The sequence below is a fragment of the Balaenoptera borealis genome (assembly GCF_965194805.1).
Source record: "Balaenoptera borealis genome assembly, chromosome: 14".
NCBI lineage: Eukaryota > Metazoa > Chordata > Mammalia > Artiodactyla > Balaenopteridae > Balaenoptera > Balaenoptera borealis.
In genome coordinates this window covers 66,069,975-66,085,951 of record NC_138875.1, presented here as the reverse complement: position 1 = coordinate 66,085,951, position 15,977 = coordinate 66,069,975, and the positions used below count along the sequence as shown (strand labels likewise).

Here is a 15,977-nt window from a genome sequence, read left to right as displayed (position 1 = left end):
TTGCTTTGTTTGCTTTTTAAAAGATTCTAAAAAACTTGTAATTATTTCAGACTTTAAAAAAAGTTGCAAAAATAGTGCAAAGCATTTCTGTGTGGAAAATTTGATGAGGTACAGAAATTTGCATGATCTTAAAATGTCTTCCCACAGACTGTTTATTATGTTACAAGTGAGGAAAAAGAAACAACCAGAAATTACACAGTGGAACAATTGGGCAACACTGTGACCCGGTGATCGGGTGGGTGACCGGGTGATCATGTAAGTGACAGAGGCACATGGATATCGCTAGGCTGTATTCTGGCTGAGGCATAACTTCAGTTAATCATAAAGAAACATTAAACAGACAAAAAATGAGGAATGTTGTACTAAAAGCCCAGGATCGAATGGTGCTGTATCCTCAAAAATGCCAGTGTCATAAAAGACAAAGGCTGAGGGAAAATTCCAGGCTGTAGGAGGCTGAGGAAAAGGACAACCCGTGCGCTCCCTGTGCCTGCACTGGCTCCAGTGCTGTCGAGAGCTGCTGTAAAGGTGTGGTGACGGAACTGGAATGTGTGTGAGATTAGGTAAACGTATTGTGTCAGTATAAATTTATGAAGTTGATAACCCAGCTGTGTCTGTGTATTCTTGGGAACCACACACTGAATATTCAGGGGTGAAAGACTGTGATGTATATCCTTAAGGGTTCAGGAAAAAGGGACAATTAGAGGCAGACGGACCGGGATAGGAGATAGCAAATGATAAAACCAATGGTAAACTATTAACAGTAGGCGAATCTGAGAAGGAGGTAAATGGGTGTTTGGTTCTTTGTGTTACTTCTTGCACCTTTTTGTAAGTTTGAAATTATTTCCAAATAATACATTTAAAAAATTCTTATGTATTCTTCATCTAGATTCCTCAAATGTTAACAGATTTTAAGTTGTAATACACTTTAATGATGGCCTGGTGGGGACAGGGAGAATGGAGGTAATAACCTTTTTGGATGCCTTGGTTAAAGCTCTTAAAATTTCTGGTTCATGATGCTGCTGCTTTGAGCACTGATGGTTTACTATTTATTTTCTGACAGAGGATTGACAGGCAGATACAGCGTGTCAGTACAGTAGCCAGAGCCCCTGTGCTGTGGATGCAGAGGTGGGGTGGAGGGGAGGTTTGAACTACTGATATTTCCAGGAAAGAGACGGTCATTTGCAGGAGCCCTAAATGTGTCTGGTGGCAGTTCTGAGCTCTGGCTAGTTGACCCAGCATCTGTAGGTTGACCTCAGGGTCATTTGGAATATTCCAGGGTATCTGGATACTGAAGTAGTGGATTGTGGGATTGTATTTCTTACATAGTGATGAACTTTTTCATCTAAAGCTTTAAAAACTTTTAGTTTAACATTTATATCTAATCTGTATTTCATTGTCTCTGAACTGAGCAAGTTATCTAATTTTACTTCCTAAATATAAGAGGTTCTAAAGTTTTTCAGATTAACTTGGGGGTTCAGTGTGTTTTCCATTTTGTACTGATAATAACAGCCTTTTTCCCTTGCAAACCGTTTGATTTGAATATGGAAAGAGTGACACCTTGTGGTAATTGGGGTAATAGCTAGAAAACTGTTAGGTGATAAGGATTCCTGGGACAAAATTTTCCATATCATTGCCAAAATAAAAGTTACATTGACATTGTATGGATTTTAATCATAAAATGGCTGAAAAGCCTTAATAAATTTTTTTTTAAGCCATGTAGTTTCTCTCCCCAGTTTTTTGAAATGAAAAGTTGAAATATATAGAAATACTGTGAGAGTAGTGTGGTAGTTAGCACCTCCTGCCTGGATGTTGGTAGCATTTTGCAGTGTTTGCCTTCTGTATGTGTGTGTTTAACTGAACCAGTTGGCAGTGAGCTGTGGACTTCATGATACTTAACTTCTAAATATTTCAGCATGCACCTTCTAAACATCCTCCTTGAAACCACAGTGCCGTTATCACATCTAGTAAAATTAGTCGTAATTTCTTAGCATCATCTAATACCCCACGTGCAGATTTTCCCAGTTGTCCCCAAAATGTCCTTTATAGTTTTTTTACAGGGACTGGGATCCAAACAAGTTTCTTGCATTATAATTTGTTGTTACATCTCTGTAGTCTGATAGGAGTTAATTTTTTTCCTAGAGAATTCTGGCATTTGGGATTGATGCTAAGTCAGCACTTGGTATAGGGGACTCAATGACAGAGAATACTATTAATTGGGAAATTGAGATTTTCTTCTGTGGATGAAACCATCACCATAGTCAATTTTAGAACTTTTTTATCACCCCCAAAAGAAATCCTGCACCCATTGGCAGTCACTCCTCATTTACCTCAAAGCGATTCTGACTTTGGAATTAATGGACAGGATTTTAAAACAGCTATTGTAACTGTACTCAGGGTGTAGAGGAAAATATGCTTGTCATGACAAACAAATAGCAGATCTCCACAGAGAAATAAAAACTGTAAAAAAAAGAACCTATTAGGTGTTCTGGAACTAGAAAATTAAACAGCTAATATAGCAAGTTACAGAGTCATTTAAACAACAAATTAGAGATACAGAAGAGCCAGTGAACTTGAAAACCAATCAGTAGACATTATCCAGAGAGAAAAAAGATTGGAAAAAATGAATAGAGTATCAGTGATATCTGTGGGACAGTATCACAGGGGTGTATCATGTAGTTGGGAGTCCAGGCGGCCTCCCAGAGAACATCAGTGCCGTACTGTGTAGACCTGGCCTGCGGTACTTCTCAGCAGCATCTGAGCTGGAAAGATTTGATGTAAAAAGTCACTCAGTAACTACTGTTAAGACTTCCAGTTCAAGATGATGGCCTGAGGTCATACATACTTCCTTTCCCTTCCAAAGTCCAAGTGACATGGCGGGAGAGCTATAAAAATTACAATGAGCTTGAGCAAAGATAGAAAACAGGGGAAGGGTCCTATCAGTAGGTCAGCAATTTGGGGTAATTTCTGGAATACTTTATATAAAGCTGATGGAATTGGCTATGGAGAAATCAATCAGAATAGAACATTCTGCAGTTTAGGAGAACACTAAAGCTCTTGAGTAATAATGTTCCCAGCAGAGCCCTGGGGATGGGGGCAGTGAAACCTCCACATCAGGGATCGTAGGGCCCCGGGGCCAGCAGCGGTTTCAGGCCACAGTGTAAGGGATTGCTGCGCTGTACCGCCCCCTCCTCTGTCGGGGCTGTCTCTGGTGTTTGCCCCCAGGCTGCTGCTGCGCTCACCTCTAAGTAAGGTGGGAATATGGTGCCAGGGACTCCCAGCACAACCTTCACACTGTGCCAGAAGTAACTGCAGCCTGCCCTGTTGTCTTAAAGAGAAGACCACCCAGAGGGAAAGGCAGCTCGGCCCAGCAGTGAAACGGATACACACACACATACACCTGTTGCCTCAGCAGAAGCCGCCCGTTCCACATACACCTGTTGCCTCAGCAGAAGCCGCCCGTTCCATCTTGTACATCCAGAGGGCCCCACCCACCCACCCACCCTGCAGGCTCGTGTCATCAGCAGAGCCTTTAGCCATTTGTTCTGTTGAGAAGCATGCAGGAGTCACTGATGCTGATCATTCTTTGCAAGTAAGAAAGACCAACCAGGACTTATTAGACATTTAACACCTTAGAAGAGCTTAAGGGAGAAACAGCAGAAAGAAGCAGCTCAACTGAATCCCCAAAAATAAAGGTAATAACTTGCCCAGCAAACCAAAGCTGACTGGTATTCCGAGTAGTGACACCAGCGAGACCTCAGGTCTGGCTCAGTTGCGACCTTATCAACCACTTAGTGTCTGCATAGTAATGCTCTGTGCATGCTTGCAGTTAAGTCCTGCCCTTTTCCTGCCCTCTGTAGTTCCCAAGATTGGGGCTAGGGCCTGACATCCTGATACATGGAACATTAGCGACAGTGGTGAGCAAGGGTGGCTTGAGATTAGAGAAGGAGCATAAGGAAATAGAGGAAAGCTGTGTAATTCTGTGATGAGAAAAGCGTGGAAGGTAGAATACTTGGAAGCCTTAATGGAAAAAAGTCTCATATTTGACTATGTATAATTGAAATTTTCAGTTCAGCAAAGTGCCAGAAATAAGTGACATAGGGAGAAATATTTATAATGCATGTCAAATATGTAAAGAGATTCTGTACATCAATAAGACTAGAATAACCCATTAGCTAAATCAAGTGTATGAATGGATAAGTCAGAAAAAGACACAAAAAGATGCTTGACTTTTAAAAAAGCAAAGAAACTCAAAACAAGATGCAGGTGTGAAAAATTGAAAAGATTGCTAACGTGTAAGAGAGGAGAAAGGGTCCTCTCATATACTGCAGCTTTTTTGGAGTATTGATCAAAATTTTTCAAGTACAACAGTAATTTAGCAATCCACTTCCAGAAACCTGCTCTTCAGAAGCATTCTTACAAGTTTGCAAATGTATACATAGATGTGGATGTTTGCTGCAGAGTTGCTGGTTACCACAGAAACTTGGAAGCTACCTGTATTTTCAGAAGTCGAGATCTAGTTAATAACCCATGTGCACAGCACATCCCTACTGTGGCTGCTCTTTCACCAGCCAAGATAAACGAGGCATGGAGAAATGTGTGCACAAAATAAGGCAAGTCCCATAGAGGATGAGCTGAGTATATTACTTCTGTAATTAAAACCATAAAAGTTTTAAATACAACATTACACTGAGATTGTAGCCAGGCATAATGGTGTTCCCTAAGAAATACCGATTTCAGTGTATTCTGTACCATAAATTCTCTAACTTGGTGACTTCTCAAAAAAAATTCTGTATTCTTGAGCTAGAACCTTCTAATGGATTGACTTGGATCCTGTTGATAGTTTCAAATGGTCCTTCATCACTTCTTCTACTTCTAGAAATGTGTCTTCAAGTAACATCTGAAAAACTGTAAAGTCATTTATAGTGTTTATAACAAAAATTGGAACCCTTCTGGCTGTTCATTAATAGGAGGTTGCTGAGACAAATCATGATATATCCAATTGATAGAATACTATCATGGCCATCAAAATGGTGCTGCAGGTCTGTATTTATTGATAAAGGTGTCCAGTATCTACTGCTTAGTGGAAGGGCTTGTGAAGCAGTATAAATAGTATAATTTCATTTTTCTTTAAAAATAATACACACATACATGGAATCTGGAAAGATATATGCCAAATGTAAATGCTAGGTAATCTTATTTTTGTCACCATTTTCTGTTTTCCAGACTTGTTACTGTGAGTGTGCATTACTTTTAGAATCAAGGGGTAAAAGTTATATTCACTTTTTTGGAGGGGGATAAAAATGAATAAAATAAAAATTAAAAAACAGAGACAGGGACTTCCCTGGTGGTCCAGTGGTTAAGACTGCTTCCACTGCAGGGGGCACGGGCTTGATCCCTGGTCTGGGAACTAAGATCCCACATGCCATGCAGTGCGGCCAAAAAATTAAAAAAATAAAATAAAGACAAATAAAAATAGTAAATGGTTTATTTGAAACTCATGTGTGTCCTCTTCCTGCATCAGGAGTTCTGGTTTGGGAGTAAAGCTGTTGTCTGGTAGCTGGATACACCACCTGCCCTGTTCCCCTGCCCCTGAGGTGTGGAGCTTTAACTGATAGGTTCCTCTGGTCCTTTCCCTTCCTCTACAAATTGTACCTGATGGCAATTGGAGGTGCTTGACCAGATGCAGGAGCCTGACTTGAGTACTCGGGTATCTGTACCCTAAGGGTTTTCTGGGATTCAGAGGGCAGGAAAGGTTGGTGGAACTTTCATTACTTTACACCCCAAGGGTCGTAGGTAGATCCTGTGCCGTGGTAGCTGCCCAGTGACACCCTCAGGAGTGATGGGCCTGTAACTGGAACCAGCATGGAGGCCTGGTTGATGGTTCTGGTTTTGTTGGTGATGATAGGTCTTGGTGGTGAAAAAGATTATGAACCCCATTATTAAATGGGCAGGGCAGTGCCCAGAATTGTTCAGAGCAAAGTTGGACTAATAACAATGAGAATAGAAATTTACCTGATTTCTAGAATAAAGATAACATTGTAAAATTGAGTTATAATTTATAATTTAAAAAATGAGGTCATAGTAGTTCTTCTGTTCTTTGATAGAATTTAATGTTGCATTTGAGTTGAAGACAATAGATGGCAGTGTCTCTCACACTTAAAGCTTTGAGGAAGGAAACTGCCTTTAGAGGCCCCAGAGTTGCAGGCTAAGCAGCCATGTGTGACTGGTCACTGGGAGAGGCGGCCGTTTGCTAAGCCTCTTCACAGCGAGAACTGGAGCATAGACGCCTTTGTTTCCAGGGAGGAAAAGCTTGTTGTCACTTTTAATGCTTTGTAAAGTTTAAATCAAATTCCCTGGAGACACTTGTAGTGCGCTTTATTCGGCCTGAATATGCCCACTGGCTGCCAGCTTCCCTTCTGTTTAAAAGAAGACATGCCAACAATAAATACGTAGTGCTGAGGGTAAAAGAATGTCCTTTGAGAGTAGTGATCATGTGAATTCTGTGGCCATGAGTGTAGAGGTTGGTGAAAAAAGGATAAGAACAAAATGAATGAAATTTGGGATTTTATGATCAGTCTAAGATAGCCATGTGGCTTAAAATGTCACCTGGGAATCAAGGCACCAGATGTTAAAGTGGGCTGCAGCAAGATTTGCTGTCATCTGTCTCATGTAAGTTACCTAGATAGGTCCTTTGTGACCAGAAGAAAAGGCAAAGGATTTTCAGCAGAGGAGAAATTACACATTTTTTTGTTTGCTTGTTTTAATTATAAAATATTTTTTGTACATAAATATAGTGTAAATGAAAGGTGTAACCCCTAGTGTTTTCCACACTAGAAATATTTTAGCTTCTGTCCTTATTCCTTGTCTATGTCTGGTAATATCACCAAGACCCTGATTTCATCTACCTGTAGGTCATACAGAGCCAAGTTCCCTGCTGGTTCCAGAGTCATCCTTTCCTCTGGAGGTTCGGGTCAGGGTATTGGACTCACTCACTCACCTGCTTGTCCACTTTGCCCTCAGCCAAATTGGATGGCCCGTTTGCCCCTTAAGTTACCAGGTTAAATGTGGTCTGAAGCAGCTTGTATAGAGATAGACTTTTAAAGTTTAATCCTTTGCATATGAAAACATCCTCTTTTCTGTCTCTAAAAGGGTAGGAACTGTACCTTTTTTCCTTTCCCTTATATCTCATGCACCTTGTAAAAAAGTCTGATACAAAGTAGGTACTTATGAGCAGTTTGTTGTATTACTGAGTAAAAGTAATTAATTAACTTTTTATTTCATAGGCCCTAACTTTCTGGAATAATTTTGGGGTGATGAATGGGAGGAAATTGACTACTAGCTACCAAAAATGGCCATTTTTTTTCACCCATGTTTTACCTCATTTTTTAATTAAAAAAAATTTTTTTAATCTTTTTAAAATGTATGTATTATTATTATTTTTTTGGCTGCATTGGGTCTTGGTTGCTGCGTGCGGGCTTTCTCTAGCTGCAGTGAGTGGAGGCTACTCTTCATCGTGCTGCGTGGGCTTCTCGTCGCGGTGGCTTCTCTTGTTGCGGAGCACAGGCTCTAGGCGCACGGGCTTCAGTAGTTGCAGCATGCGGGCTCAGTAGTTGTGGCTCGTGAGCTCTAGAGCGCAGGCTCAGTAGTTGTGGCACAGGGGCTTAGTTGCTCTGCGGCATGTGGGATCTTCCTGGACCAGGGCTCAAACCCGTGTCCCCTGCATTGGCAGGCGGATTCTTAACCACTGTGTCACCAGGGAAGTCCTCATTTATTTATTTTTTTATTTGATTTATTATTTATTTTATTTTTGGCTGCTTTTGGGTCTTTGTTGCTGCACGCGGGCTCTCAAGTTGCAGCAAGCAGGGGCTACTCTTCATTGCGGTGCTCGGGCTTCTCATCATGGTGGCTTCTCTTGTTGTGGAGCACGGACTCTAGGCTCCTGGGCTCCAGTAGTTGCAGCACTCAGGCTCAGTAGCTGTGAGTCGTGGGCTCTAGAGCATAGGCTCAGTAGTTGTGGTACACGGGCTTAGTTGCTCTGCGCATGTGGGATCTTCCTGGACCAGGGATCGAACCCGTGTCTCCTGCATTGGCAGGCGGATTCTTAACCACTGCACCACCAAGGAAGCCCCTCATTTATTTTTTTATTCAGCTTTAGAAAACATATTATTATGTATTTATAGTAATCATTACACATATAATTGTTATAAATATTCTAGACTTTATATTGTTACTGAAGTGAATTCATGCCTTTTAAAAATGTCAGAACACAAATGTATCAACATTGAATTAAGGTTTCAGCAGAGCACGTTCCTCGTGGAACTGGGAGGAAGAAGACGCGGAGCAGTCTCAGAAAAAGCATCAGCCTGCTCATACTTCAGGGTCTTGATTGGAAGCTAACAGCCTAAGAGGTGTTTTGGGTACATGTTGTTGCACACAGGTGTTGGCTGTGCCTGGGTTCCCTCTGCTACGTGTAAGGAGTAGGGGGAATGTTTACTCAGAAACACCAGTGTCCATGGTTTGACATCCCTGACAATAAACAGTTACGTTCTGGCAATGGTATATTGAAACACTTGATGCTAGGTAATGACCTTAGGATTGCTTTCTCTTTTGCTTCCATTAGCTTGTGTATTTATACACTTGCTCTACTCTACAGGCCTACCTGTGCTGGGGCTGCGACCTCGGCATGTGGCTCCTGGCTCTGAGGTGTGCTCAGCCTCTGGGTGAAGAAACGCACCCCTGTTGGCAGTGGCAGCAACAAGGCTGTGTAAGGCAGAGTCGGAACACAGAAAGGACAGGGCTCTGCTGCAAGGGGGCGTCGGTGAAGTCAGAGTGTTTGTCACCAGGTGTAAGTGCCTGCTCTGGTGCTTAACCAGAGAGACAGTGATGGGTTCCTGAGCTGTCGGAGTGACCAGCCGTGGGGAGGCGCTGGGCAGCAGCACCAGCATGGCGCCCTCCCCAGGCATTTCCCCTGATGCAGGGGTTTTTGAGCAGAACCTCCAAATAGAAGGGGACTTCCCTGTACATTTCTGGATCCCAGGGGACTGGCCTTGGCTGTGTCTTCATCTTTGCAGCCCCACTCTGTCTAGATCGGCCTTTGCATATTAGTGGTGCTCATCAGATGTTCAAAGTGCATGACATTGTTGGAAGGAAATTCGTATTATGCTAGAAATAATTTGAGGAATTGATTTACTTAATCCTTTATTTTGTGAAAGACTTTGCATAGAATTAAATAGCACCTCCCCCAAGTTACTAAATAATTAAGTTTGTAAACATTTTACTAATTCACCACTTTTCTGGAATTTATTCCAGCATGTAAAGTAAGTGATGCTTGCAAAAATACTTTAGATTTATAACCCTTTTGATTAAAATCTCCCATTTTAATTGCAGTCAGTGTTGTTTTGATTGGTTATGAGCCAACAGTGTGTGTGTGTTTCTAACAATTGATTTTACTTAACTTTTTGTTTCAGAATTAAGACGCTGAGGAAGGAAGTCATCCAGAAGTTGTGATTTAAATTTGATATTTTCCTTACAAAGTAATACTGGTTTATACTTGGGTTGGACATTCCTTTTTCCTTTTAAAGTTTTGTATTAAAAATAAAAAGTCTTTGGGCAGGATGACTTTCTGAATGTCATATTTAAGTACCTCCTCCCTTTATATTATTCCTTTCGAACACAGTTGTAAGAATAAATATTTAAACTTTTGTGGTCTTTTCAGATACAGTTAAAAAACTCCAGGACCAAAAACATGACATGGAAAGAGAAATCAAGACACTCCACAGGCGACTTCGGGTAGGATAAATCTTCACATACTATCTCATGAGAAAGCACGGTTTTCTGAAAGTTGAGCACTTTGGTGTGGTTGACCCCACTCTCCTTCATCTGAAGCTTCAGATACTGTTACAATACTGAGCCCACTGGAATTTGGGCAGAAAGCTACTGCCTGTCACTTCAGAGTGGGACTGGTGCTAGATTCTGGTTGCAAGATTGTACTAGTAATTTATGAGTGGTAACTTTAGAAAGAGGGATTTAGGAAGCGAGTGTTACATTTTGGAAAGAAAGTTTATTAGCTCTGGATTATGAAGCGTCCCAAACTAAACTGCTTTCTTGTCAGTCTTCTGTCTTCTGTGGATTTGATCAGCCTGCCGACGGCAGAGATGCTTTGTTGCAGAGGGTCAGGAAAGCTGGACTCGTAGTTTGGGTTGTGCCTCAGTTGCTCAGGCTGCCTTGGGGTGATGGGCACTGGGCCCAGTCAGCAGCTGTAGCTCTGGGAGAGGGGCTGCTCTGGGGAGCACGCCCGGCCACGGAGGCTGCGGGAAGCAGCAGGCTGTACAGGTCCTCAGCTCCTCTCTTTGTGTGATTTTTTGTCTGCCTAGATTAAATTCAGTGTTTTTCTTCTGGCTTCCTCTTCCTTTTCCTTTACTTTTGATTTTTTTTTTTCCTGTTAGTTTTTGATGTCAGGATATTTATAGTTTTTCCCTGTAAAATCTTTCAGTATGGTTCACACACCATTTATCTACCTTCTAGAGCTTTTCAGAGGTACATTTTGGATGCTGTGTTTATTTTCGTAAGACTAACTTTGATACCTGCCATGAGAAAGGGAGGCTTGACATTATCATTGTTAATACTGAGCACCCTGAGTGCCTGATGCCTCAGTAGGCAGATCAGCTGGAAACTCTTTTCCTCACTGAGAACACGTTCACTAAAAATAATTACGTTTTCTGTTAGAAATAGGTAATAGCAGTTCTCTGGGATTTAAAAGAAATTAGTCATCATTTGAGAGAGTGCATTACAGCAATCTAATCATAAACACATTTTATTGCTTTAAAATAAGTCTTTACTGCTCTCTTTTGGAAATAAAAGTTTAGTTTTTTAATGTAGGAAGAATCAGCAGAATGGCGGCAGTTTCAGGCTGATCTCCAGACGGCGGTGGTCATCGCAAATGACATTAAATCTGAAGCCCAAGAGGAGATTGGTGATCTGAAGCGCCGATTACATGAGGCTCAAGAAAAAAATGAGAAACTCACAAAAGAATTGGAGGAAATAAAGTCACGCAAGTATGTTTTGAGAAACCAGCTGTGTACTTATGTTTCAATAGGGAGCACCTGAGTCACGGTTCTGTGATGTGGTTTTATGGAAAGAACATAGGCTTGACACTGGTGTGACTGAGTTTGGGTCCAGTGGAACTCACCTTTTCTGGCCTCACTTTGTGACCCCTGTAAAGTAGTGTGGTCTCTGTGGCCTTTCCGAGCTGTCAGTGTCCGTAGTCAACAACGCTGGAGGGGTTGGAGTGGCCGCTGGCATGTGGTCCATTGTGGTTCCCGCCAGTCAGTCCTCTGTCCCCCGTCCCAGCCCGTTGCTCTTCTTTGGGTTGTACTCACGGAGGATGTGGACCCTGGAGGCAGACAGACTCGGCCCCGTGCAGCTCTGCCTCTGCTGGGTGTGAGGGCTCGCTCAGGACCTCAGTTTGCTTGTCTCTGCAATGGACACAGTCCTGCTTGTGTCACAGAGTTGTTGTAGGGTTGAAGTGAGACACCCCTAGATGGCGCTCAGGGCCACGGCCAGTGTCCATTAGCGGGTATTTTAGAGACCCGAGTGAAGAATGCAGGCTGATTTCTCTCCACCGCTTGCTTGAGGAGTTGTCTTATGCTTAATACCCACGGGTATTTTTCCCATTTAACATAGAGCTCTTTGGAAACCCGTAAAAAGTCTTAGATGATGTGCTCTGAGTTCCTAGTGAGATTCTATCTGTGAGCGGGGGAGAGTGGTTTTTGAGATTTTTATTAAGTATCAGTAGAGTTTGAGGTTATTGTGAAGAATTTGATTATTCATTACTTTGAACAATTCTTAAGCAGCCCTAGGTAAAAAATTTAGAAAAATATTTAACAGGCCAACTTGGAAAAGCTGTTTTATTTTATTGTTGCCTAGGTCTAATGGATGCCCAGTGGGAAGTATTGTTAAACCATTTTTCTTTGGCTTCTTTAATAAGCAGAACACAGAGGAATGAGTTGGAAGATTATTATTTCTCCACTAGTACATTACCCTTCCTCCTTTGTACCATTGAATGAATAGAAATGCTCCATTTGAAAGGTAACCCAAGTGACTGAAATTCTACTCTGAGAGACTTGTTCCACTGGCTCCCGAGAGCCTGTCAGTGTTTGAGACACATACTTAAAGGATGTGCCCCCGAGACAAGTAGCATTGTGTAGAGCAGCACTTCTCAGAGTGAGGTCTGCAGGCCCAGGGGTCCCCAGGGCCCTTTCAGGGGCTCTTCGAGGTCAAACTGTTTTCATAATAATGCTGACGTGCTGTTTGCCCTCTTCACTGTGTTGACTTTTTGCACAGATGGTGGACAGCAATTGTTGATGGATCAAGGCCTTGGCACCAAATCGTACTCGTGGTCATTGTGCTCTTCCCCACCAGCCACTCTCATTTTCAAAATGCAGGTTTCCCTTACAGATGTCCTTGGTGAAGCAGTAAATTAGTAACATCACTCTGTCTTGAGTATATTCCTTGAGTATATTCTTGAGTATATTCTTTTTTTTTTTAAGATTTTTTTTTCGATGTGGACCATTTTTTTTTTTGAAAGTCTTTATCGAATTTGTTACAGTATTGCTTCTGTTTTATGTTTTGGTTTTTTGGCCGTGAGGCATATGGGATCGTAGCTCCCTGACCAGGGATTGAACCCGCACCCCCTGCATTGGAAGGTGAAGTCTTAACCACTGGACCGCCAGGGAAGTCCCCTATTGTATTCTTTTTAAGGTCCTATGAGATGGGTGGGAAGTCGCGTAAAGAGCTGCTGCTGCGTCTTCAGCTGTGTGCCCAGGTGTGCGGCGGTCTGGAAGAGAGCATTGCGTGCCACTGTAGTTTGTGCTGTTTTCATTTTTCATGGAGTGAAGATTTTTACTTGAGAATGACTGACACAAGCTATTGGTATTCAGACTTAAGTGTTTGGTGGATATTTCTTGAAAATGATTAAGGGAGCCTGTCACTTCAAGGAAAGCAACTAACAGTGTTTGGTACCAGTGATAAAACATGGGCTTTTAAGTGAATGTTAGGATTTTGGAAAACTTGTGTCTGCCATTGCAAGCTCAGCAGCTTCCCATAAAGAGTTTCCTGATGAGATCCCTAGTGATATTAACAAGAGACTTTTAAAGAATAAATTGTTTAATGACAGGCATCGACACTTGGAAAATCTGTGTAACTCTGTGAACCAGTATTTTCCGTATGACCAGGGCATGATGTCACCCAATCCTGTGTGGGTAGAGGATCCATATGCGTTAAAAGCGCGAGATGGACAGAGTAGGAAAATTTCATTCATATGGTTTCAGGTTACACATTTTAACTAACTTATAAGTTACTACCACTTACTGTGTTTTAGTGTTTATCAAAGAAGAATAGCCATAGTTATCTGTTTTAATATCATAAAAATATTCTTCCCTGGAGTTCCCTGGTGGCACAGTGGTTAGGAATCCACCTGCCAGTACAGGAGACACGGGTTTGATCCTTGGTCCGGGAAGATCCCACATGCCGTGGAGCAGCTAAGCCCGTGCACCACAACTACTGAGCCTGTGCTCTAGAGTCTGTGAGCCACAACTACTGAAGCCCGCATGCCTAGAGCCCGTGCTCCGCAACAAGAGAAGCCACTGCAATGAGAAGCACGCGCACCGCAATGAAGAGTAGCCCCTGCTCGCCGCAACTAGAGAAAGCCCGTGCGCAGCAACGAAGACCCAGTGCAGCCCAAAAAATAAATAAATAAAATAAATTTATTAAAAGAAAAAAAATATATATATATATTATTCCCTTTTCCAACTACATATCTGTGTGAGGCCTGCTTTTTTTCATGTCACAATAGATTGAATACAGAAGAAATGAGAATCTGACAGTCTTCTATTAAGCCAAACATTAAAGAGATGTACGGAAATGTTAAAACACTGCTATTTTGGGGACTTCCCTGCTGGTCCAGTGGCTAAGACTCCACGCTCCCAATGCAGGGGGCCCAGGTTCGATCCCTGGTCAGGGAACTATATCCCACATGCTGCAACTAAGACCCGGTGCAGCCAAATAAATAAATAAATATTTTTTTTAAAAAAATTTAAAAAATAAAAACATTACTATTCTTCTTATTAATTTTTTTGTTTTGTAAAACATAGTTGTTTTTCATAAGAATATGTTAATTATGTTAATAAGCCCTGAGTTTATTTTTATTTTTAGATGAGTTAAATATTTAAAATATTTAATATGGTAAATGTCAATCTCTGTAACCCACATAAACAAAAGCTCTTTGGGGTCCTCAATAGTTTTTAAGAGTGGAAAAGGGCTCTAAGACCAAAAAGTTGGATAATGGCTATTGTACATTCTTTATTAAAACTTCCAAGCATGAGGCATTTTGGCAAAAAAACTCTGTCATAACAGCCAAATGGCCACCACCAAAGACAAATTTTCCTAAGGACTGGCTTAATTTTTGTACAGTATGAACTGGCTTGTAGTTATATGACACATGCAAACTCTGCAGCTGAAATCTCTTTCCAGATGTAAACTTTAGTGTTTGCTCAGTGAATGAGAGCTTTCCAGAAATGAAGTGGAATTGATATTTTTAGTTGACTCACACTGAACATGTAGGAGATTCATGTTACCAATATGGGTCCAGGCTTTCCCCCCTCCCCCTTTGTAGAAATTCTATTTGGTGACTATACCATTTTTAAAAAAAATTTAAGAGTATGGGCTTTGATTTCATTTCTTTGTATTTCCATGCCTATGCATGGCATGTTAGATAGAGCAGGTATCAATTGTCTGCATGTGCTGTGAATTCCCAGACTCACTCCCCTGGGAAGGGCCTTCTCCACAGCACAGAACCTTACAGTCCCCAGTTCTGAGCCCACCTCCCATTTTACTGCTAATTGATTACTGATGTTCTCACCTTACACTTAACACAAATGAAAATGGAAACTAATGGTTACTTAACCTAGTTAGGATAACCTGATATAAAAATTTTAGTATCATTTCCTGGAATTCACCAAACAAATAAGAATATTAGACCAGGTAATTTACTTAGCTCAACTGATACTATTTTCTTGTTTTTAACTGATACTTTTTAATAGTTCTCAGTTGGGAAGGGGAAATGTATATTTTCTAGTATATATACAAAAATGCCCTGATTTCAGTATTGTTTTCAGGCAAGAGGAGGAGCGTGGCCGGGTGTATAACTACATGAATGCTGTTGAGAGAGACTTGGCAGCCCTGAGGCAGGGGATGGGGCTGAGTAGAAGGTCCTCGACTTCCTCAGAGCCGACCCCTACGGTGAAAACCCTCATCAAGTCATTCGACAGTGCATCTCAAGGTAACATCCATCGTGCCCTAGCGGGCGATCGTGTTCATGTACCACATGTTCTCTGTTCTAGTTGATGTTCTTTACCATCTTACTCTGAATCTCATCACATTTCATATGATGTTAGTGAGTTAGTCTTCCTGCAAGGTGGATTTTAACAGGAGATTTGGGATCTGTTCAGCCTCAGAGATCTCGGAGTCAGACTTGGGCCTTACCCCATGCATGTGTGTCTTCTCCGTGCCTGAGAACTTCCAGATGTGGGACTTCAGCCCTCTCCCTTACTCTGAACTCCTCAGGCCCAGTGTTTTCAGATGCTACTTGACACTGACACCCAGGCGTCTACCAGACATCTTCTCACGTCCAAAACCAGATCTTGTCCCTTAACTTCCGTCTTTCCCCATGTGTATGGCAGCACCATTCCACCCAGTCACTTAAGCCAGAAATCTCGGAATCTTCCTTCTTCCTTCAATCCTCCTTCCTTACCTTGACATTGACCCATAAGCGAGGCCTCTTGGTCTGGCCTCCCGCACCCACACCTGCTCTGCTCTCCATCACTGGGGGTGCACCATCCATTGCTCATTCAGTGGCCTCCTCTTTATTTTTTAATTTAATTTTTTTTTTTCTGGCTGCGCCATGCGGCTTGCGGGATCTT

General features: G+C 41.9%; 1 protein-coding gene across 6 annotated transcripts in view; it reads left to right on the top strand.

Moving 5' to 3' along the window:
- The window catches only part of SPECC1L (sperm antigen with calponin homology and coiled-coil domains 1 like), a 121,257-nt gene that overhangs the window by 46,606 nt on the left and 58,674 nt on the right, over nucleotides 1–15,977 (top strand). For all 6 annotated transcript variants that reach the window (XM_082354151.1, XM_082354146.1, XM_082354147.1 and 3 more), the window contains 3 exons: nucleotides 9,716–9,789; nucleotides 10,879–11,054; nucleotides 15,174–15,337. In XM_082354151.1, coding sequence (XP_082210277.1) covers nucleotides 9,716–9,789; nucleotides 10,879–11,054; nucleotides 15,174–15,337 — 414 coding nt within the window. The remainder of the gene's footprint in view (nucleotides 1–9,715; nucleotides 9,790–10,878; nucleotides 11,055–15,173; nucleotides 15,338–15,977) is intronic.